The sequence below is a fragment of the Protopterus annectens genome, chromosome 9.part0 (assembly GCF_019279795.1).
Source record: "Protopterus annectens isolate FY-2018-M chromosome 9.part0, PAN1.0, whole genome shotgun sequence".
Lineage (NCBI taxonomy): Eukaryota > Metazoa > Chordata > Ceratodontiformes > Protopteridae > Protopterus > Protopterus annectens.
In genome coordinates, this window is record NC_056743.1 from 974,674,604 (window position 1) to 974,699,603 (window position 25,000).

The 25,000-nt window shown below is 39.5% G+C and overlaps 1 protein-coding gene across 2 annotated transcripts in view; it reads left to right on the top strand.

Moving 5' to 3' along the window:
- Positions 1–25,000, top strand: part of LOC122811703 (inactive dipeptidyl peptidase 10-like) — a 656,601-nt gene that overhangs the window by 478,896 nt on the left and 152,705 nt on the right. For both annotated transcript variants that reach the window (XM_044083720.1, XM_044083719.1), the window contains exon 20: positions 14,325–14,519. In XM_044083720.1, the coding sequence (XP_043939655.1) occupies positions 14,325–14,519 (195 nt within the window). The remainder of the gene's footprint in view (positions 1–14,324; positions 14,520–25,000) is intronic.

A 25,000-nucleotide genomic window follows, 5' to 3' on the forward strand; every position in this document is an offset into this window, starting at 1 on the left:
AAACTTCTCCTGCAGGTTAAGCAGTACAACTCACTATCCCCCTTTAAACATAAACTAAATGACTGGATGGATATCCACAAATTCACTCTAGGATTCATCGGTATGGCCCTCCGGGAGAGAGGAGGTGCTGCCTGAGGGAGGGTGCTGGCAAGGTGAGAATGATCAAGAGAATCTGTGGCCTTGAAATATTTGAAAACCTATGAATCAATTTTGGATTTATGTTGTTTTACTTTCTTAATGAACCTTGCCATCAAATGAAATGGTGTGAAAGAGTAGAAGAAGTCAGGGGATCAAAGTATCCCTGGGGTGTTTTACTAGTGGAAGGATGAAAGAACAGAAGCTGCTACATCTGCTGTTGGGTAGAAAGGTGAAAAGTTCTCAAGCAAGGTTTGATCCAGTGACAGAATAATTTCTGTGCTACTAAGGAATTAAGAAACCTCTTGAGCACCATTAGCAGCCAATGGGTGAGTGTCCACAAGTGAGCTAGATTCCTCTAGAATATGGCTGGCTGCTAGAAAGTGGTCTGTCAACATAGCCCATTCCAAAACCCTCACTGTTTTGTGACATAAAGGATAGGAGTGGGTTTCATTTTGTTTGCTGGCATAGCATACTATTGACAGAGTGTATAGCTATCACATTCTGGGGCAGATAGTCCTGAAATGCTTGGAGGGTAAGAAGACAAACTGCCCTCATCTCCATAATACTGATGTGAAGATTTGCCCCCGTTAATGTCAAGATACCTTGGACAATCTGCCTTCGGCAATACCTCCTCTCTGCGGCAGAAGCATCTGTGGTGACCTGCCACCAGTGGAGTTGGAGCTTGAAATGAAATGAACTGCCTTGTACAAAACTAGGTACATGCGTCCACCATTGTAGATGAGATTTGGACATTCTGAGTTCCTAAAACATTGAGTCTGATGTTTGAATCATTGCACACTTGGTATCCACTGTAATAATATCATGTGGTATCTGGTGAATAGTACCATGAGAATTGCCACTGCCATTGGGCCCATCCGAGAGACAAGGATGGATGGTGGCAGACTGCAACTGTATGAAGTGGGAGGCTGTGGCTGGAGAGGCTGAATGATTTCTAAGGTCAGATGAACTGTACACATTGTTGCATCCCAACAGCAGCCGATGAATGTGAGCAGTTGGGATGGTTTCACCTGAGACTGCAATGTTCAAAGCTATTCCTAAGGACTGAAACAGGTAAGTCAGAGACTCTCAGTCATGGATTATGTTGTTCAGGTAGAAAGCAGCTAGCACCAGTTGTCACAGCCTCCAGTCCACTGCAACTCCAAACCAACTTCATGAACAAAAATAAGAGTTGTAGCCATAGCAAATGAAAGAGTCCCCAAAAGATAATTACTAGCTTCTGCCTAGAAGCATAGATGCCTCCTGGACTCCTTGGCTATCTTTATGTGAAAGTAGGCATCCTGGAGATCCAAACATTATATCAAGTCTCCTTCTGACAAGCATGAATAAACAGAACAAACCCTGGTCATATAAAAGGTGTCCTTGGGAATGAAGCTTTTTAGGCTCTTAAGACTAGAATGAGTCTAGGTCACTTGTTTTCTTTCACCCTAAGAAACTTGATTAATGCCCTGATAATTTCTGGTCTGGTAGGAACATTTAGATGGCTCTTTTCATTAGAAAGTTTCTAACTTTCATCTTGCTACAGATTTTTGTTGGGAAGGGGCACAGGGTAAGGGTAAGATGTGGATGTGAGGGAACTGTATACCTGTTTAAAATATTAGCTGTCTTTATCTACCTGTCCTTGGTGATGGTCAGACATGCAGGAAAATGGAGGGAGAGATGTCCCCCAACTGCGTGCAGCATGGGGTATTTTGCAAGGCCTCAGTGATTCTGCTGCTGACCACCTAAAAACAGACCATTGGCTTCCTGCTATTGCAAGGCACCTCTCCCCCAAGGGGATGACTTTTCCAGAAGTCGACTAAGAAAATCTGGTTCTCCCAGGCTGTTAGTTCTTTTGCTTTTATCAGTGTGACAACCACTACTGACACAGACTCCTTTCTGTCCTAGAAAAGAGATGTTGTGGAGAATGAAAATTTACACAAACAGCTGAACTAGTTAGCCCTCGATTCTCATATTCTATTGGTGGCTTTTTACTTCGGGACCAAATAGGGAGTAGCTCTGAAAAGGTGAATTCATAAACAACATCTGGGTGTCCTTGGCAAAGTCTGAGAGCTGGAGCCAGGTAAGCTGGTTCATAGAAATATCAGAACCTACAACTCATTCCAGCATTCTCATCATGTGATTCAAAACAGGAGTAACACCAGCTGATTGGCGCTGTTATTTGTTTTTGAAAGGTCCAGTGACTGGTGCATCTCATCAACCAGCTCTAGCAGGAAATTGATAGTGCAAGCTAGATAGTTTACTGCCCTCACAGAGAATGTTGAGGAAATATAAAAACAGTTCCCTAGGTGGGCACCACCCTCAAATCCTTATCAGGAGGATAAACTGGCAGGCTCTGAGCAGTCAGAATTTTTTAAGGGTTGTTGTAATTATAGTATAAGGTGTAGGAGTCTCTGACCAGAAGTTCCAATCACTGGAAGGGCATGGAATCCTGTCTTGTTTCATCTGGACAACAGCCATAGCATCAAGGTTTTCCCATATCATATTGGCAGCAACGTTCAGCATAGGCACCAATAGAGGGATCATCCAAGAGGATTGCTAGGTAGATTGAAAGGCCTGTTACAATGTTTACTGCGGGACAATATGGAGTTCATAGCCCCACCCTTTGCTGCATCATCTGTAACTTTCCCAAACTCAGAGTCACCCTTGGGCTGATGGGGAGTTTGCATCCTCCTTGTGCTCAATGTCTAGTGTGAAATACCCATCCAGAGTCTATGTGCTTTGTGCTGTACATGTGCTTTCTTGTTCAAAGGAAAAAGAAGCTCATTTGTGGGACAACATCACTGAGGAACTGTGCAAAGGCCCTTGGGTTCCCTCTGTCCTGCTGCACGAGAAGCAGTACAGCCATAGGATTACGAAGAAGATAATCTGCTTCTTGAGCTTATGCTGACATCTGAGTGGCAAAACATGCTGCATATGGCCACAGCAGGGGTGCCTGCCCCATAAGATGGCAGTGAAGGGGTGCCTGCAACATGAGAACTGACACTGGCATCCAACATACTCTGCACCAAAAGCATAAAGGATGGCTATTGGAATGTCTGACCCAATGGCACTGAAGCTAACAAGTGTAGTGTTGAGTATGGCATTAAGTCATTTACACCATACAGTGGTACCTGCAGCCCCATTGGCATCAATAGATTTGGTGCTGGACCCATCAATACAGGTGGCACAATTAACTGATGAGTTACCAACATTAAAGGCCTTGGCCCCAAGATCAGGGCCACATTCAGCACTGATACTTTTTCAAGTACTTACAGTGGCTTCATCTACTCTGATATCAGCACCCTCAACATTGGTGCTGAGATCATGGTTAGGAAAAGATCTACAGGAAGGTAAAACAGAGAGAAAATGTCTGCTTACACCACAAAAGCAGATGGGACCACAGACAGCTTCTTTCCCTGTCCACAGTATAGCATCAACAAACTTGCAACAGTCAAATTTGGGCATCACTAATGAAAAGGTCTACCAGAAATTGGTCTAGAGCTTACAATATGTGAAACTTCTCAATCTGTACAGTGTGTAAATATTGTACATATTGTATATTTACATATTCTGATCTTCAACATACCTGAATGCCTTAATGTCCATTTATGTCTGACATCCTGCATTTGTTTGTTGTTTTAATGTTCTCATTAACCAGTTTTTGTTGCGTACTGCAGTTAGTTATATAATCTTCTTGTTGTATCTGCAGTGAGCAACCCCAGGCTGAACTCAAAATGATCCATATGTATCAAGCTTTTACACTGGTTAACAAATAAAATAACTATCTGCCAAAGATCTTAAGCTTTGAGATTTGGCTAATCTTGGAGGAAATTTACTATCTTCTACCTACAGAACAAACTTCAGTACAAACTCTTTGCCTTTTCTGATTTAGGAACCGGATAGGAAAGCAAGGGCTTGTCTACTTTTGAGGGTTTGTGATGTCTGTGTTTAGTTGTCCGTGATCCACAGATGTGACTGATTTGGAAACAGAAGAAAAGGCTTTCTTCTTCAAGTGAGTGTCAGTCTGCTGAGCTGAAAGAAGTTTTTCATGCATGCAAAGTTTTAATTTAGCTTTACAGATCTGGGGCATGTTAGGTATAAAAGTTTGACAAAGTGCATCATTAAAAATATTGTACTTGTCCTGTGCTGAGGTTTTGTTCCTGCACTTGCACGTTCATGGTAATCAGAAGCAGAGATGTCCCCGAAAATCAAATCATAATAAAATAACAGACAAAAATACCATTTAGTTAAGTTGCAATAACAGTAACGTAAGTGCCTAAAATATCAGTTCTAACAGCTATGAAAACAGAAAAAAGGAGAAGTGCACAGAGTAGGCTTCAGGAGACGGACTACAAAGGGAAAGAAAATCTTAGCCAAAATACAAAAAGGGGACAAGATGAATCTAAGACCAAAGTCAAAATAATCATTAAAGTGACTGATAAAGAGACTTTATTCATAGCTGTGAAGAAAATTTTAACATAAAATTATATAAGTAGCCTGGTTGTTTATCTAGTGCCTGAATGGCAAAAGAGATGCAGAAAGGAACATGGTGCATTTCAGGAAAATTAGGGTCATAGCAGCCTAAGAAAATTTCAAATGCTGAGCTTTTCTAACTCCTTTTGGCATTAGTCCTAGTGTTGCTGAGGATGGACCTCATCACATCAGATACTCTGCTTGCCAGCTTTAGTCCTTTGCTGTCAAACAGTGAAATAAGAATCTGACCTTGCTTATTGAAGAAGTGATCAATATTAGATCCACAGGCATCATGAATGTTAAAAGAATAATTTGGAAGAAAAACATAATTCCAACTATCTGATTTGGAGAATCATTCCATCACTGAGTCAGAGTCATTGACATAGGAATATGAAGTGCTGCCTATGGCCTAGGTGACCTGGGTTCAGTTAGTGGCTCTGGAGACTACTGGATCTGGTGTGAGGAGGATGATCATACAGATCCTGAGGGGAGGGGGAGAGATTGGAGCATCCAATGCCACAAATCCTTAAAAGAGGGGTCACAAGAGAAAGACCATCCCTGAAGCAAGCATTCACTGCACTGCAAATGAGGTAGGCCTCATCATGGCTGCATGAGAGCATTTACTCACATGGGGAGAGCACAGTGGCCTCTGTTACTCAAAAGGGGAGAGCACAGTGGCCCCTGTTACTCACATGGGGTGAGCACAGTTGCCCCTAATGTGACACAAGTTAGCTGTAGTGGTTAGAGTCTATGCTGTACACCCTAACTACAGGGATGCCAGTAAGGGCACAAATCATCCTCAGGGCTACATGGGTGATGGCCCCTGTAGAAAGCTGTCTCCCCTGAGCTTTTTGATACTAGTACAAGTAAACAAACAGGCTGAACTCCAATTAGATAATTGGCAGGCATGACAGGAAACAGCACACTGAAAAAAGTCTACAGACAACCCTAACAAACTATAGCCTACTCCATTGTGATGTAAATTACAATTTAGTTGCTGGGTACAAGGTGTCTCCCTCCCACCTGCATGGGGAAATTGAGACCACCTTTCAGAAGTGTTCTGGATAAACACAATTTTGTAAAACGTGTTTTGCTGAACTGTGTTTCAGGAATATGTAATGTATTTGTTAGAACCAAAAGTCTAATGGCTCTTTTTGGCAAAATGAATGTAGCATAAAATCCAAAGAGACAAGTCAGAAGGATACAGCTCCTTTCCACACATACATCAGCATAGGAGCAGAATGCACAGTCATTGGTCTTTACTGAATCAGTTTTTATTACAGATTGCTATTCCCTTTAGGCATGTCCATTATCCTTTTGAATGACGGCACAGTTAAAAGAGAGACCACTATAAAAAATAAATATCAAATTAAAGACCTGGAGGTTGTGAGGGGCAGTTCCCTACATGCCCATGACGGGGGCTTCATCCCCCCCATATAGCCTTAATATAGCCAACTCTGTGGTCATACAACCTTGGAGTAGGTAAAGTACATTCACTGAAATGGTGTCTCTGCCAGCATTCTGCCCATTTTTGACTAGCTGTGGATGATGTTTATATTCACTTGATGACAACTTACTTATTTACTTGACATTCTTTTTCTTTACAAAATTACTTCTTTCTTGAACTATACAGTTTACATTTCTATTACAGAGTCAGTGAAAAAAAAAGATCCACTCCCAGCTTATCTAGTTTACTTCATCACTTTGTTACGCTTTCAGTAACGTATGACTTTCTAGCAACACTCTTAAACACTCTTAAAACTAGCTTCCAGAGGTACTTTCATCTCAGTGGCTGCACTCGGAATTCTGCTGCACCTGGCTGTTCCTCTTCTAGATTTAATGGATCTAAATTAAGTGGCAAGGAGTTTATCCCGTGAATACCTGGACCTCTGGTAGGCCACGCAGGTGTTCAGGATGAACTGTTTATTACCTGCTGCTCTTCTACAAGGCACTGTGAGCTGTACATAATATCCAATACCACAGAGAAACCATTTTGTTTCACCATGAGAAAAGTGTTCACTGCTGCTGGGAGCAGGCACTGGCATTGGTCCTTTCAATGATGAAGGACGTAAAGTCCAGTAACTATTCACAGTGGCAGTTGCTGGGGTTTTTTTTTTCAGTACAGTTATACTTTATTTTGTTTTATTTATATTTAGCGATGGCTGGCTGACATTTAATTCTGGCACTCTTCTTAGTGAAAGTCAGTTTGTATTCCTATTTAATTTGCTTTACTGAACATGCAGTGCGATGGTGCTGTTTTCACATTGAGAAAAGTGTTTATTGCTGCTGTGAGTAGTTACTAATATTTGTCCTTTTAAGAGGAAAGGGAATAAGTCCAGTAACTTTTTTGTGGCAACAGTTACTACTGCTTTTTTTTCAGTAACAGTTTCCCTTTGTTTTATTCCCTTTTTCAGTGGCTGACATTTAATTTCGGTGCTCTCCCTTATGGAAATTCACATTAATTAATCAGTATAGCTTTTGTGTAACATGAGTGACAGCACACAGACAGGAAAAGCGCAAGAAACATTATTTGCTTTAAAATGACAACAAGCAGCTTGTAAAGTATGCTTTAAGTAGTGCGTCATTGAAAACTGCAGGCCCTATAGCTCTACCTCTGGGCATTTGTCCTAAGCCTGTGAATTTAGATGACTACAAATGTGAGAATATTAATTATTTATTGTCTGGTTTGATGTTAGTTAACATTGCAGAAAAGTACAAGGATATGTTTATTGTCTGTCTAAGCTGCTGAACTTTTTAAAACTAAATTAATGAAGCTAGGTTATAATATTTGCCACAATGGAATGTGCTAGCTAAAAGAGCTTTTATGGTGTTTGTTACAACAACTACCTGTGTCCTTTCACGTTTTGGCACTCTCCTAACATAATGGGACAGCTGGAAAATCACCTTTAGCTGCTGTTTGCTTCTGCATGATTACTGTAACCATTAACCACTATTTGCATTTTTAATGTAGGATTTCACAGTTTGCTCAAACATGTTTGTTTGTCTTTTCGGCTTTTCCCGGTTAGGGGTCACCACAGCAGAACTTCGGTCCGCTAATGATTGGAAGCATTCTTTTTATGATGCCAAGGTGCCAGCTTGATGCCCACCCTTCAACGAAGGCACGCCCATTCACGCATGTCTTTCGAATGCCACCCGACCGCGGGGAGGACATGCAGACGCCATGCAGAAGGCACTCCAGCCGAGAATCGAACAGGAGAACCTCTTGCTGTGAGGCAACAAAAGCTGCACCACTGCGGCTTTTTAAACACTGACTTTACATGTTTTCCCATTCAAGAAAAAAGAAAAAAATGAATTGGGGAAAACATGTAAAGTCAAACACTGACTTTACATGTTTCCCCCAATTATTTTTTTTTTTTTCTTGAATGTTGGTACTTCTGCAGTTACTCTTTGTTAATGAAAGTAACTTACAGTAAAACTTGTTTTAAAAAAATCTAAAAGTTGCCAGATATGCTCCTTTCCACACCACTTCCTTTCAGTTTAAATCCTGCACCATTTATCATGAGTTTCAGTTTCATTAGCTCATATACTATACTTACTATACTTATGTATATGAGTGTGTGTGTGTGTGTGTGTGTGTGTGTGTGTGTGTGTGTGTGTGTGTGTGTGTGTATATATATATATATATATATATATATATATATATATATATATATTTTTTTTTTTTTTTTTTTTTTGTCTAACGATAAGCTATTTCCTTCTTAGGCTCTCTCTCTCTGTCTGTACCCCATTTCACTCAGTCTTTGTCTATTTAGTAACTTCTCTGGAACCCACTTACCACTATGATGTCCTCAGTATTTCGTCTCACCAATGCCTTGTGCAAAAGAAAAATTGCCCATTTATATCAAAACAGTCAAAGCATTCAAAATAGAAATCAACACGCTGTTTCAACTTCCACTTTGAGTATTGGACTTTATAATTAAGAGTAGGGGCAATCTAACTCCTTTTACTTATCAACACGCTGTTTCAACTTCCACTTTGAGTACTGGACTTTATAATTAAGAGTAGGGGCAATCTAACTCCTTTTACTTATCAACACGCTGTTTCAACTTCCACTTTGAGTATTGGACTTTATAATTAAGAGTAGGGGCAATCTAACTCCTTTTACTTATCAACACGCTGTTTCAACTTCCACTTTGAGTACTGGACTTTATAATTAAGAGTAGGGGCAATCTAACTCCTTTTACTTATCAACACGCTGTTTCAACTTCCACTTTGAGTATTGGACTTTATAATTAAGAGTAGGGGCAATCTAACTCCTTTACTTATCAACACGCTGTTTCAACTTCCACTTTGAGTACTGGACTTTATAATTAAGAGTAGGGGCAATCTAACTCCTTTTACTTATCAACACGCTGTTTCAACTTCCACTTTGAGTATTGGACTTTATAATTAAGAGTAGGGGCAATCTAACTCCTTTTACTTATCAACACGCTGTTTCAACTTCCACTTTGAGTACTGGACTTTATAATTAAGAGTAGGGGCAATCTAACTCCTTTTACTTATCAACACGCTGTTTCAACTTCCACTTTGAGTACTGGACTTTATAATTAAGAGTAGGGGCAATCTAACTCCTTTTACTTATCAACACGCTGTTTCAACCTCCACTTTGAATACTGGACTTTATAATTAAGAGTAGGGGCAATCTAACTCCTTTTACTTATCAACACGCTGTTTCAACTTCCACTTTGAGTACTGGACTTTATAATTAAGAGTAGGGGCAATCTAACTCCTTTTACTTGAAACATTCTTCCCATGATATCCATTAGCATATTATGAGGGTAACGCAAACAGTAGATTTAAAGATTGCATTATACAGCATTAATATGATGTTAGAACACAGAATATGAGTAATATCCCAGCTAAGCTTACTAATAAGATCAATAAAGAACACATCTTTAAGTCGTGCATGTTACAAGTTGTTCAATGTGATATTCAGAGGGATGGCGTTATTAACTGAGCTAAATTTAAAGAATAGGAACGAATCACTACAGTCATGGGAGAGAATTTGATTGACATTAGGAAGTGAGTGATGAAGGAGGAGAAAGGTACGAACAGGAATTTCTTCATATTTAGAGTTATATAATTTATCCCAGGGTTGAGCAGGAGCAGAGAGAGATTTTTTTGGCTTTCGGGATGGTTTTAAAGGACTAGAGGAAAAGTACAGACCTGATGGATATAGGTAAGGATTTTCAAGCATTATCAACATGGTAGAAGTACAGACCAGGCCCAGCAGATTTGATAGGTTTGGGGACAGAGATCATAATGATGGTCAGTGGATGATAATGACCAAGCAGGAGCATAGTTGTTGAAAACTGTATTTAATGCTGGATAAGCAGATGGACACCAGATAATTTTACAGGTGGTAAGAATCTATGGATATGTTAGTTGATAGGGTAGTTCTAACCAATTTAGGCTTTTTAGTGCCATACAGTGGTAGGTGCTGAAAGGGGTATTTACTGCATATTTAGCCACTTTATTATAGTTTTCAAGTTTTGCTTTTTGTGATGCCTGGAGATTAATAAGGATTGGAGGATCATACAGTTAGGGGAGGAGGTAAGTAGTGGCAGGTGCAGTTTTTGGTGTGTTGGTGAGAACGTTTTTGGCTCACCCCCTAAAGAACCCATATCTATAAAGGAAGAATGCAGAGTCCCTGTAATCACATCTACGCAGATAAAAGCTGCACTCTCTAAAGCCAAAAACACAGCATCCATGGGACCGGACAACATCCCAGGCTGCGTTTTACATGAACTTCAGAACAAACAAGCTCCCCACTTAAGCACCATGTTCAATAATAGCCTCGCATCAGGCTTTGTGCCCACTGAATGGTGCATAGCAACAGTTATCCCACTCCACAAAAGGGGAGCCACCACTGATCCCAGGAACTATCGACCTATTAGCCTGATGAGCCTGGTCTGCAAGGCCATGGAACGTATCATCATGGAACTCATAAACAAAGACATTGGTAACCTCCAACTCTGGATCCCACCAAGTTCAGGTTTGTGAAAGGCAGATCATGCCTCCTGAACCTGATCAACTTCTTTGAGGCAGTCACCAAAGCCGTGGATGAGGGTAAGGTGGTTCACACATCCTATCTTGACCTCGCCAAGGCTTTTGACACCATCCCCCATTCTGGAATTATAGCTAAACTTACTAAACTAGGTATAAATACCTACATCACAAGATGTGTTGCCAATTGGCTCACTGACAAAACCCACACTGTAAAAGTTGCAGACTTCAAATCTGACCTCAAAGCAGTGACAAGTGGAGTACCACAGGGTTCCATCCTGGGACCTCTCCTGTTTGGTATCTACTTCTCTGAAGTACAGGCTAACACAGAAGGCCGCTGGCTAACAAAGTTCGCAGATGACTGCAAACTAGGAGCCATAATCAAGTCCCCAAATGATGTGGACATCCTACAGAAGGGCTTCACTGAGACAGATGCCTGGTGTCAGAGCCATGGCCTCAAGCTCAATGCCAAAAAGTGCAGTGTCATCCCCTTTGATAAAAACTCTGTACCCATGAACTACCACATAGGCATCAATCTAATTAACATCGAATGCGTGATAAGAGACCTTGGGACCCAGGTGGACAGTAGTCTCTCCTTTGATAGTCACATCACCACAGTAGTCATGAAGTCCTTCTACGTGGCACACCTCATCATAAAAGGGTTCTCATCCAGGAAAAAAGAGGTCATTGTTCCCCTCTACTTGTCACTCACTAGACCCATTATAGAGTACAATGCCCCTTTTGGAATGTACCTCACAAGACATCTGCAGCAGCTGGACAGGCCACAGACGTACCTCACAAAGTGGATTACTGGCCTCAAACAAATGCTCTACACTAACCGCCTCAAAAAACTCCAGCTTTACTCCGTAACATATCGCCTACTCTGAGGTGATCTCTGCCTAACATATAAAGCTATGTCAAACCCAGAGCTGTTGAACATGCTACACCTAAAGAAATCCCAATCCCTCCGAGCTACATACTCTAGGGACGTAAACCTTGTCACCACAATAAACAGGACATGCTGGAGAGAGAGATTCCTGTCCCAGAGACTTCCCATACTCTGGAACAAGCTACCCATCTGTGTCAAGGAAGGTTCTTCATTAGCACTCTTCAAGAAAAATCTTGATGAGTGGATGGGAAATAGGAAATATACCCTGGGGATCACTTCTGTGTCTCTGCTGGACAGTGGCACAGGAAAATAACTTTCTTGGATGGCATAAGCTATGGAACCTTGCTGGACAGTGGCACAGGAAAATAACTTTCTTGGGTGGCGTAAGCTATGGAACCTTGCTGGCTAGGCTTACGTAGGCCCTTAGGCCGAGAGCCTAGTACCTACCTATGAACCTATGAACCTATAAGGCATCCCTAGTTTTGATGATTTTTTTTCTGCAGTTTTGCATATGCAGTTCAAATTTACGATTATCATCCACTATTATTCCTAATAATATGCTATGAGAAGTGACTTCAGTGGTTGTATTATTAAGACAGAAGATTTTACATTTTGTTTTTTTTTTTCATGAGAGATGGATTTGGAGAGAAAAGTATTTTTTTTTTGAGCCTGAGTTGTGAGTTACAAAGCCATGTTTCAGTGGCTGTTAAAGTTTCCCAGGTAATTTTGTGGAGATGTGCCAGATTGCCTGATGTAGATATGAGTGTCAAGTCATCAGCATATTGTATTACGGAGGCCTGCTGTGAGAATGTTTGAGGAGGCATTCTGTTTAGTAAAAGAAGCATCTGAGGAAGTGTGAAAATATAAACAACAAAATCTATAGATATTTGAAAAGTATAAAAAAGAAATATGAACATGGGAAAGAAAGAGTTGTTATGGTGCAATATTTATGCAAAGGAGAAAGCCAAATCAATCAGTATATAAAAAAGGCAGCCCCAAAGATATTCAAAGAGAAATACAGGCAAAGGCATCCATATATGGAAAATTTCACAATAAAAAAATAATATCACAAGGAAGGAACGTAGAAAAGAAGATTAGTAAGGTAGAAGTTAAAACATAGAAGGTGAAGTTATGGAGTGCCTGCGAAGTGAAGGATTTGGTGTAGAAGGTCTAACACAGGTTACATCACAGCATGATGGAACGAGTCCACAAAGTAAGGAGAAACAGGAAGATCAGGAGACATCTGAAGAAGAAATATGGACATGGGAAAGAAAAAGAGATTTAATATTGTGTAATAATTAAGGGAAGGTCAAACTGAGGTGATATCAAGTATGGAAATGGGTGACATGATCTCACAAGTATCCACTGTATACCAACCCCTTGGGTTCAGGTGAACACATACAAAGGGTAAACAGTAGTGTTAAGTAGAAAAGTCCTGATCCTCTGCCACTGACTGCAATGCTCTTGCTATCTGCCCCTTGTTCCATGCAAAAAGAATAGACTGTGTGGCTCTCGCCTCAAATGAGCAAAAAGGATGCATGAGAAAGAGGAGCAGAAAAAATAAAAGTAAAAAAAATGGATAGCATCCAAAAGTTTATTTATTTTATTTTATTTTTTTTATTTAACATTTGTTGACCGGGAAAGTCCGACTAGGTTCCACAGATCCTGTTTTCAGCGGAGGCCCGGGGAGAAATGCTCCAGAAAAAATAAAGTAGATGTCAAATCTTCGTAATAATTTGTAACACTGACTTTATCATATAACCTGTCAGGCCTGTGCTTAGGACTATTTTTCTCACACTTTACAACCTAAAGCTGTAGTCTGAGTTTCCTTGTACAGTTGTAAGTAGCAACATTTTGTCTCCTGCCTGCTCCAGACTGGGACATAGTGTAAATTTAAGCCATGCTAAATATTTTTTCTGTAATAAACATAGGTATTTGACAGTTTTTGCATCCCCCACAGAAGTGATATATTGTGGTGTATCCAAACAAATGTTCGCAGTTTCATTCGCTGAAATGGCACAGAAGTTCAGCACTTCGCACTTTTATCTCATAGTGCTTGGTTCTCTGGTTTGGTATCCATCCATTGTGCTTTTTCCACACAATCTGCATGTCCTCCCTGTATATCTGAGAATTTTTTCATGATCTCTAGTTTCTTCCCACTTATACATCCTGACAGGTGAATTAGTGATTCTATAATTGCTTATGTGTGTCTGTGTGTGTCTGTGTTGTGTGTTTTTGTTGGGATAAGCTCTGCCGGACCTGTGCATACCTCTCAACAGTCCAGGTTTTCACAGAATCTCCAGATTTTTGCCTCATATTTTTGTCTGTTCCTGAAAAATGTATAGTTTTCTGGCAAAACATTGAGTACTGAAGACACTAAATAATACTAAATAATATTACACATTTGAGTTTCAGACTTCATATCCTTCTGAAAATACATAATAATGCAAAACCTGTTATTCTAACAACTTTTTAAGTTTCTAGCAGCAATATTTAAAATCTGTCCCTATTTTGGGGCCTTTGTCCACCGATATTTCTGGCTTTATCCAGATTTCTTGCACTGAGAGGTTGAGAGGTATGGACCTGTGACCCAGATTACCCAGAATAAAAAGGATAAAGCAGATATCAAAAATGAACAAATGCTTCATTTGTTTTATTAAATGGCTTCAAAATACCCTAAAATTTTAGCATAAAGACTTTTTAATTACCTAATCAAGTAACTGATTTAATTTTGTGGCTATGCAACAATGCTGTTCCCTGTTTTAATCTATGTTTATCCTCTTGTATCTTCCAACAGTGATGAGGTTCCTGGTAGCCAGTTGGTCACAGAAGAGTTTAAAGTGGGTTGGGATACTGTCCTTGCCAGCATGTACAATGTTATCGTGGTTCATTTTGACAGCAGGGGCAGTGGATACCAAGGAGTGAAGATACTGCGTGAGCTTCATCACAGACTGGGGACACTGGAGGTCAAAGATTACATCGCAGCAGCGGAGTGCGTCACAGTTTACTGTTAAGTTTTTACTTTTGCTCTTTATTTACCTGTATCTCTAATCATTGTAGAAGTTAAGCTGTTAAGACCCAGATGAACAACAATTTTCTGTAGGGTAAATGTGTTGAAGTCTAAGATTTTGGGGAAAATAAAACGTGAAAGCCAGTGAATAACATAGAAAGATAAGAAACTGCTAGGGAAAAGCAGCATAGGTGGACATTGGTAATTGCAAATTTCTTCATAGGACAACTATAGCCAAGTTTCTTGATGACAAAGTAGGTCTATAAACCACTTACCTCAATAACAAATAGATAGATAGATAGATAGATAGATAGATAGATAGATAGATAGATAGATACATAGATAGATAGATAGATAGATAGATAGATAGATAGATAGATAGATAGATAGATAGATAGATACATAGATAAGTAAGCTTTTTCCCCAAAACTTACACACATGTGATGAGAGCAGTGATTTTTGAAATGGAATGCTAAGATAACACTGGAACGGCGAGATAATGTGCAGGCAAACAAGATGACACCTTTAAACGTAACAATGTCTAGAATAATGTAACTATTTTCCAGAATGACAGCATAGCTATTTGTACAAAAATAATGCAAAGATTAGTGAGTCAGCATCGAAATATGTGTTAGTGATTACTGCACTTGGGTAGCATTAAGGAAAATTAAAGGTAGTAACATAGATCATGATACGAAATAAGGAAAATCCAATCCATCTTATCTGTTAAGTTTCAAGTCCCAGTGAACTTATAGCCTAAGGCTATCTGCTCCATACATTCAAGAATTTTCTCACTGCTAATAACCACAGAATCTCATCAGGAAAACTAGTTATTCCACAATTTTCTCTGTGGAAAAAAGCTTTCATTCACTGTCCCTGAACATTCTACCTCTGTGTTCAGAGAGCATCCCCTTGCAAGTTGCACTCACATATCTCATTTTTCTAGAAAAACACTACCTTCTTGGATTCTTTTGATTTCCTTAAAATATTTAAAAGCTTTTTTTTACTCATGTCTGCCCTTCCTGCAGTCCTCACAGATTTAAGTTAATTTAACATCTCTTCATTTGACTTAGGATAAACAGCTTGTGCTGGTTTCATTCCTGTCATCATCTTTCATTTTTATGGGAATGACATCTTCAGATATGCAGACAGTATTCTGTGTGGAGTCACGCCATCTGGAGAGAATATATGTGGTACCTTTGTCTGCTGCTTCCAGATCTTTCTAGGCAGCCTTAGTACAACTATCCAACATGTCTTGCTGTTTCCACAGAATGTAGGTGCATGAGTGTGTGTCTTTTATAAAGATTGGGTGCTGGGCTGGCAACTAGACACCGTACAAATCCACTGCCAATCAATAGCGGACCAGTGCTCCACTGTGCCGACCCCTAACCGGGAAAAGCCGAAAGTTACAAGATTTGACCATCTCATGTCTCTGCTCACTTTTATTGCAGCAGAAATTCTCATCTAATAATGTACTCATTCCCTGGGTCTTCACCCAAGAACCATTAAACAGCATTTTTAAAAAAGCACATATATCAAAGGAAACCAGTGCACAACTAATTAATGGAAGCATGATAACTTCAAGAAACAGAAAGAAATGTGACAAGTCAGAGCTTTGAAATAACATCAGAATGGTGAAACAAAATCAAAGAGCATTAAGTTATAGTTTAAACATAAAGACATAAATGAAATTACATTTTATTCTATTAAATCAATATCTGAAATCTTGAAATGCCAGATAAAAGAATATCAATATCTAGAACACTTAAGTAAAATTTAAATGGTGAGTCAACATCCAGGGGAGTACCTTAAAAAAATAAAAGTTTTAGACAAACAGAAAAGAGGCCTAGACACACAACATGCATGATGTTTGGGATGTATAAACAATAGAAACAGTTACTGAGCTCTAAAGTATAAGCAGCGCTTTTGATATCAGGTCTGCACAGCACAAAGAAACAATGGAGAAAATGTTACTACAGAACAGATAACCTGCAGTAAGAAGTTCTTCTAGGATTTCCTCCCAGCTGGCCAAAACTGATCTTAAAGGCAAAGCCCAAGGGATTTTCAAGTAATGCTCATGCCATTCGGGAGTAAATCTCACTATTACTTCTGTCCTTCAAGATATTATTCCTGTTTAAAGTATTTTTACTGCCTCACAATCACGTCAATATCATCTTTTTTTCAGTTTATAGAAGACAACAATGTTCAGCATTGAGCAAGGTGCTGTGAGATTTTAAAGGTATGAAAAACATATTGAGAACAACCCAGCCACTGGGGGATGCACAAGCCAGTGTACTTCTTCATGTCAATCCCAAGCTGGGATAAATGGAGAGGGTTACATCAGGAAGGGCAAAAGGTGTAAAATTTTTGCCAGAGCAAATATGCGGACAATATAAATTCCCATACTGGATTAGTCGAGGCCCGGGTTAACAGCGACCACCTCCAGTACTGTTAGCCAACAGGGTGCTGGTGGAAATTGGAGTACTGTTGGCCAAAAGAGAAAAAGGGGTGGAAGGCATGCCCAGAGGCAGGAGGAGAGGAGGACAGTTAGGAATGTGGCAGTGAGGGTAGGAACTTTGAATGTTGGCAGTATGAATGGTAAAGGGAGAGAGCTAGCGGATATGATGGAGACAAGGAAGGTTGATGTATTGTGCGTGCCCACTGAATGGTGAGACGAGATGGAAGGGGAGTATGGCCAGGTGTATCAGAGGCAGGTTCAAATTGTTCTACCGTGGTATGGCTGGGAGGAGAAATGGGGTTGGGGTTATCCTGAAGAAACAGTATGTCAAGAGTGTTTTGTAGGTGAAAAGAGTGTCTGATAGACTTATAGTTATGAAGCTGGAATTTGATGGTGTGATGATTAATGCTGTTAGTGCATAGGTTCCATAAGTTGGGTGTGTGATGGATGAAAAAGGAAAATTTTGGAGCGAGTTAGATGAAATGGTGGAGAGTGTACCCACAGGTGAGAAAGTGGTGATTGGAGATGATTTCAATGGGCAAGTTGGTGAAGGGAACAGAGGGGATGAGGAGGTGATGTGTAGGTATGGTGTTAAGGAGAGGAATGCAGAAGGTCAGATGGTAGTGGATTTTGCAATAAAAAGATGGACATGGCTGTGGTGAATACATATTTTAAGAAGAGAGAGGAGCATAGGGTGACATACAAAAGTGGAGGAAGATGCACACAGGTGCATTATATCCTATGCAGGAGGGCCAGTCTGAAGGAGAATGGAGATTGCAAAGTGGTGACAGGGGAGAGTGTAGTTAGGCAGCATATGATGGTGGTCTGTAGGATGATGTCAGTGATCAATAAGAGGAGGAGAGTGAGGACAGTGCCAAGGATCAAATGGTGAAAGTTGAAAAAGAATAATTGTAAGGTGGAGTCTAAGGAAGAGCTAAGACAGGAACTGGTTGGCAATGAAGAGTTACCAGATAGCTGGGAAGTCACAGCAGATGTGGTAAGGGAGACAGCTAGAAAGGTGCTTGGTGTGACATCTGGACAGAGGAAGGAGGACAAGGAGACCTGGTGATGGAATGAGGAAGTACAGGAGAGTACAAAGAGGTTGGTAAAGAAGAAGTGGGATTGTCAAGAGAGATGAAGAAAGTAGATAGGAGTGCAAGGAGATGAGTGAGGTGTATGGTGAAGAGAAAGGTGGTGAAAGCTAAGGATAAGATGTATGGGGAGTTGTTTGAAAGGTTGGACACTAAGGAGGTAGAAAAGGACCTGTACTGATTGGCTAGGCAGAGGGACCAAGCTGAAAAAGATATGCAGCAGGTTAGAGTGATAAAGAATAATGAGGGAAACATACTCGCAAGTGAGGAGAGTGTGTTGAGCAGATGGAAAGAGTACTTTGAAGGGCTAATGAATGAACAGAAAGAGAGAGAAGGTTGGATGATGTGGGGATAGTGAATCAGGAAGTGCAATGGATTAGCAAGGAGGAAGTAAGGACCGCTATGAAGAGGATGAAGAATGGAATGGCTGTTGGTCAAGATGACATAACTGTGGAAGCATGAAGGTGTTTATGAGAGATGGCAGTGGGGTTTTTAACCAGATTGTTTAACAGAATCTTGGAAAGTGACAGGATGCCCGAGGAGTGGAGAAGAAGTGTATTGGTTCCGATTTTTAAGAATAAGGGTGATGTGTAGAGCTAGAGTAACTACAGAGGGATAAAACTTATCAGCCACAGCATGAAGTTATGGTGAAGATTAGTGGAAGCTAGGTTAAGAAGGGAGGTGATGATTATTGAGCAGCAGTATGGTTTCATGCCAGGAAAGAACATTACAGATGTGAAGTTTGCTCTGAGGGTGTTGATGGAGAAGTATACAGAAGGCCAGAAGGAGTTGCATTATGTCTTTGTGGACTGAGAGAAAGCATATGACAGGGTGCACAGACAGGAGTTGTGGTATTGTATGAGGAAGTTGGGAGTGGCAGAGAAGTATGTAAGAGTGGTACAGGATACGTACGAGGGCAGTGTAACAGTGGTGAGGTCTGCTGTAGGAGTGACAGATGTGTTCAAGGTGAGGGTCAGATTACATCAAAGATCAGCTCTGAGACCTTTCTTATTTGCAATGGTGATGGACAAGTTGACAGATGAAATCAGACAGGAGTCCCCGTGGACTATGATGCTTGTGGATGACATTGTGATTTGTAGTGAGAGTAGGGAACAGGTAGAAGAGATTCTGGAGATGTGGAGGTATTCTCTAGAGAGGAGAGAAATGAAGGTCAGCAGGACTAAGACAGAATATATGTGTGTGAATGAGAGGGAGGACAGAGGAATGGTGAAGATGCAGGACGTAGAGCTGGTGAAGGTGGATGAGTTTAACTACTTGGGATCAACAGTCCAGAGTAATGGTGAGTGTGAAAGAGGGATGAAGAAGAGAGAGCAGGCAGGGTGTAGTGGGTGGAAAAGAATGTCAGGAGTGATTTGTGACAGATGGGTACCAGTAAGAGTGAAAGGGAGACCAGCTATGTTATATGGGATGGAAACAGTGGCACTGATGAAAGGACAGGAGTCAGAGATAGAGGTGGCAGAGTTAAAGATGTTACAATTTGCACTGGGTGTGAGAAGGATGGACAGGATTAGAAATGAGTATATTAGAGGGTCAGCTCAGGTTGGATGGTTTGGAGACAAAGAGGTGAGACTGCGTTGGTTTGGACATGTGCTGAGAAGGGATGCTGGGTATATTGGGAAAAGAATGCTAAGGCTGGAACTGCCAGGTAAGAGGAAAACAGGAAGGCCTAAGATAAGGTTTATGGATGTGGTGAGAGAGGACAGAGACAGGTAGCTGGTGTGACAAAGCAAGATGCGGAGGACAGGAAGAAATGGAAACAGATGATCCTCTTTCATGAGTTGTGACCCCTAATGGGAGCAACCAAAAGAAAATGAAGAAAAAAACAAAGAAAAACATACCGAGAACATTTTGAAGGATTTGCCTATATTTCAAAAATGAATAATATCAGTAATAGGATGAATATATTTGGAGACACACTGCAGACTGAATTAGGGCAAATGACAGTAAATATGTTTTAAGTATTTGAAGCTATGTTCATTTTTTTCCATTTTTAAATGTTTCTGACATGAAGATCAAGATCTTGTCTTGTCAGAGTTTGCTAGTCTGTGCAGTATCTGTCTTGTTCTTACAAAGGCACACTTTCAGTTTGGAATCTTTAAGGAAATATCTTCGCTGGAACTTGGAAGCTTTAATGTGTGATTCTGAATGTCTGAGGGGACAGTTCTACATGCTACTATTGAAAGATTTATTCATAGTTCATGATGTCCACATTTCAGAATTATAGAGTTAATCATACATCAGTCTGTGATTACCTTATGTATGACAGCAGGAGGCTGCAGAATATAAGTCCCTACAGCTGCAGCCCAACAGCAGTACCGTGAGCACTGCTACATAAAAGTATCTTGGAGTAAAATACTGAGCTCCTGGTACATATTACGTTGTTATTTTCAATCTGTGGTAATTACGCATGGCTTACAAGCCCTAACAGAGCCTCCACACCCGGCATCAGATTTTAACAGTATTGGATACAACTAACTGGATTTTTTTTTTGTGCATGTGTGTATGTTTTGCATTTTGATCTATTTAGATCAATATTTGGTGATTCTGTTTTGTTTTTGTTCAAGTTTATGTATGTGTTATCCACATGAAAAATGCCAGCAGCTTTAAATGCAGTAAAAAATACAATTTTATTGTAAAGCAAATCTATCCATCCATCCTCAACCCTTTTTCCCATTTTGCACATGGGGTCGAGGTGTTACATCCGCAGTGACAATCATTTCAAGCCAAGGTTTACACCGCTGAGTGGCTAGCCCTGCTGCGGTAGTTCATTCGCATCACTCACTCATGCACACACTCTCACCTATGGCCAGTTTAGAGTGTCCAATCCACCTACTGCATGTCTTTGGAATGTGGGAGGAAACAGGAGTACCCGGAGGAAACCCAAGTGACCACAGGGAGGACATGCAGACTCTGCACAGTAGTTACCCCAGCCAAGGATCAAACCAGAGAACCTCTTGGTGTGAGGCAACAAAGCTAACTGCTGAACCACTGTGGATACCCATTGTAAATCAAATACCCAAGTTTAAAATGCAGATGAGTGATCAGTTTTACAAAGGCAACCATAGTGTGATTTGGACAAAAAAATTCACAATCTACTGCAATACAAAACATCATAACCTCCCAAACCAGTCAAAATATATAGATAATTAAGCAATTAGTACCAAAGCAGTTGATACACAGACTCTAATATTAATATAGTTAACAGTATCTTTTCATTAAACAAAAAACAGTGTTATTTCATCTAGAATCCTTCATTTATTCCTGGTTTGTACATCGCTCCTAGGTGGTTTGTCATCCAACTAAATATGTTTTTTATACAATAATTCTTGCTTAAATTGGTGGGATACCTGCCCTGGATAAACCCTGTCAATTCATATGAAGGAAAAATCAAGCTCAGGATGTTTTAAGGTATGCTTATAAATAGCCATTGCATTCACACCTACATCTAACATCACTTAGACATATGGCCATTCTCTTGATGTCTGCCCAGTGTAGAAAGCACTGGAGCTACACATAACCAGATATATAAATCAAGTCATAGTACATGTAACAAGCTGCATGATCTTATAGATCTTATGAGGTTTGGTGGCTGTGAAGTATTTTATTCTATAAATATGTCTACAATAGACACAAAAAAAAAATCCTTAATTGTGAAAATAGGGGGAGGGGTATTTTATCTGTATTTTATCTTAACTGAACTTTAATGTATCTGTAACTGAATTTTAATGTTTTGCTACTGTTATTGTATTTTTAATGTTGTCTGATCTTAGTGGAGCTTTTCTCCCCGGGCCTCTACTGAAAATGGGCATATATCCAGCTAGACTAGCACTGTCAACAAATGTAAAATAAATAAATAAACTGTCACAGGGAGAGCATCCTTGCAAACATAGCTGCCTGATTGTCTGCATGTTGTCACTTTTTTTTGTGCCAACACCACACAGCAATTGACACTGTGATTGAAACTATAAATCCATTTACGGACCTGGGCATGTGGACAGATCTGGGATTGAGTTTTTCTGACAGCATCAACCATTTGGTTAATGATAGTTACAAAGCTACAGGCTATATAAAAAGATTTATAAAGTCTATAAACTCAGAAGTTATTAAATAATTGTTTTTAAGTTATATTAGACCCAAAATAGTGTATGGAATAATAATATGGAAACCTTACAAGAAAAAAAAGCACTAGTACATTGGAAAGAGAACAATGAAAATATATCAAGGGCGTTCATTGATGTGCAAATTTAAGTTATTATAAAAGATTAAAATATCTGAACTTGTACAGTGTCTCATACACATATTTAAGAGGAGACCTTATTCAGGTATATAGGGCATTTAAGGATTACTTCCTCTGTGGATGCTTGGGGTTATCAAAGAATAGTATAGAATCATCAGACAACCTATGCAGGAGATCTGCTTGTAGTCAAGCAGGAATGGAAATCAAACCAGAGGTAGATAAAAATCAGGCAGCAAATGAATGTGCCAAAAAACAAAAGAAAGAATATAAAGTGTCAAGGATCAGATGAGAATGCAAGAAATGTGGAAAATGCATAAATATAGTTGCAAGTGTAGAAAACTCCTGGAAGAACATCATGTTGATCAGGAACGAACACAGGAATGGTTAAGGAGAGGTGAATTCAAATCAAAAGATGAAAGGTTAATATTGCCAGCCCAAGATAGTGGGCTACATGCACATTGGTTTACAAAGTCCATTGAACATGTGGGAGAAACAGACAAATGTAGGTTTTGTAAAACAGAATTGGAAGCCATTACATACCTTATTGCTGGTTGTGATATACTAATGGCAGAAGGACTGTATACTGAAAGGCATAATAATGTGGCAAGGCTGTTGCACTGGGGATTGTGCAAACATTATAATATTGAAGTAGCTGAAAAACACTGGAAACGTGAGCCACAAAGCATCACAGAAAATGATGAATTCTACATCAAACGGAATCACTGAAAAACACTGGAAACATGAGCCACAAAGCATCACAGAAAATGATGAATTCTACATCAAACGGGATCACCTATTACCAACAGTTCAAAAGACAGATGCCACAAAACCAGATATAGTGGTCCATGTAAAGAAGACAGAAGTAGCATTGATCACTGAAACTACACTCAGTGACTACAGCGTCTTGCGTACAGAGAGACACAAAGTCATAAAATATCAGGATTTGCAGGCAGAAACAAGAGCAATGTGGATGAAAGATACCCAGACAGTTCCAATAGTAGTAAGAGCAACGGGTCTTATAAAAAAGAATCTACAATCATATTTAGATATGTTAACAATACGTACGAATTGCAGGAGTCATTACTAGGCACATTGCGGGTGCTGTGAAGAGCACTTCTGGCTGCATCAAAAATTTAAACAATACTAATTTCATGAACTTTAATCATACTTTGACTTAGGAATGGGGTCCATTCCCATCATGGTATTAGAAACCCAAAAGATCTGGAGAAATTAAAAATATATTAGATAGGAATGAGAACTGTACTAATTGGTTCTCTGAGGGAGTAGCTGATGCATAGAATAGACCACCAATTTATTTTAAAGCAAGCAGTAATTTAGCTATTTTTAAGAACTTGGACACTTATTATGGGAATGACTGTTTTATTATATTGTCAGGGTATAAGTCCATTACTGCCCATGGCTAAAATATTTGTACGTGTATGTATGTAACTTAAATATTCTAGATGAAATGGGACATGTCATTTACCACATTACCAAAAAGATGTCCTCACACAGAAAACATTTTTATGATCTATGCTTTTTGACCTTCAGGCGAGGAAGCAGTAAGCATAGATGACAACATTCTTGTGCATTTCAGGGCATCTCTGTAACTGGCAATTTAAACTGTAATTTATTGTTGAAATGTATCCTCCTGTAATGTAACTGAAAGTGAATGTTAAATAAAGGTTTACATTTTGTTCCTTCTACATAAGTATTTTAATTCCTTACAGTATTAAGGATAATTACTGATATTTAAGCTTTGTGTAGATTACTAAATTTCAGATTTAATATTCAGATTTTAATATCATACAAGGCATGATTTACCCAGAGGGGATTCCTCAGTTCATTTTAAGAAATCAGATTTTAGCCCACCCTATCACCCCATTGTTATGAAATTTGAGGACAATTTTCTGAAGGATTTACATACTAACCATGTTTTTATAATTAGGAATTTTGGTAATATTTTAACCCTACAGAAACAAAGTGCTGGAAACGACGAAATAACTGTAATGATGTACTTATAAGCGCTGGCAAAAGTGGGGCTGTGGTAATGTGTAATTTTATCCATATAATCAAGTAGCTATCAAACAAATGACATATAAAAAATATTATCTTGAACTGATAATGGATCCTGCTACTGATTTCCAAGTATCTACCAGAAATCCTTTAGATATATATGTAATGCTTGCTATGACTGATGCAACTTTTATTGGTTGATATATATAAACCTCAACACTTTTACTTGCTTCCCAAGATACACAAGTCTACTAAACGTCCATATGGCAGACCTATAGTCTTTAGGAACGGCTCCCTCATGGAACCATTATCTAAACCTTTGACCATGATGTTAAAACCTCTTTTAAGTCAGGTTGCTTCTAGGATTCAAGATTCCACCGATTTTTTAAAATGTATAAACATACATGTATCCATTTCTTCATACTTATGTACTCTGGGCATTCAATCCCTTTATACTAATATTTCACATGAATTAACATTGAAACTTGTTACAGAGTGCAGGTTAATACACTTCTCAGTACAGTGGTTTTTAATTGGACATGTTACGTTTGATTTTGGACCACGTTTAAATACCATCAGAAATGTTACATACTGTTGAAATGGACAATGATGGGAGCTACTTTTGCCCCCATATATGGTG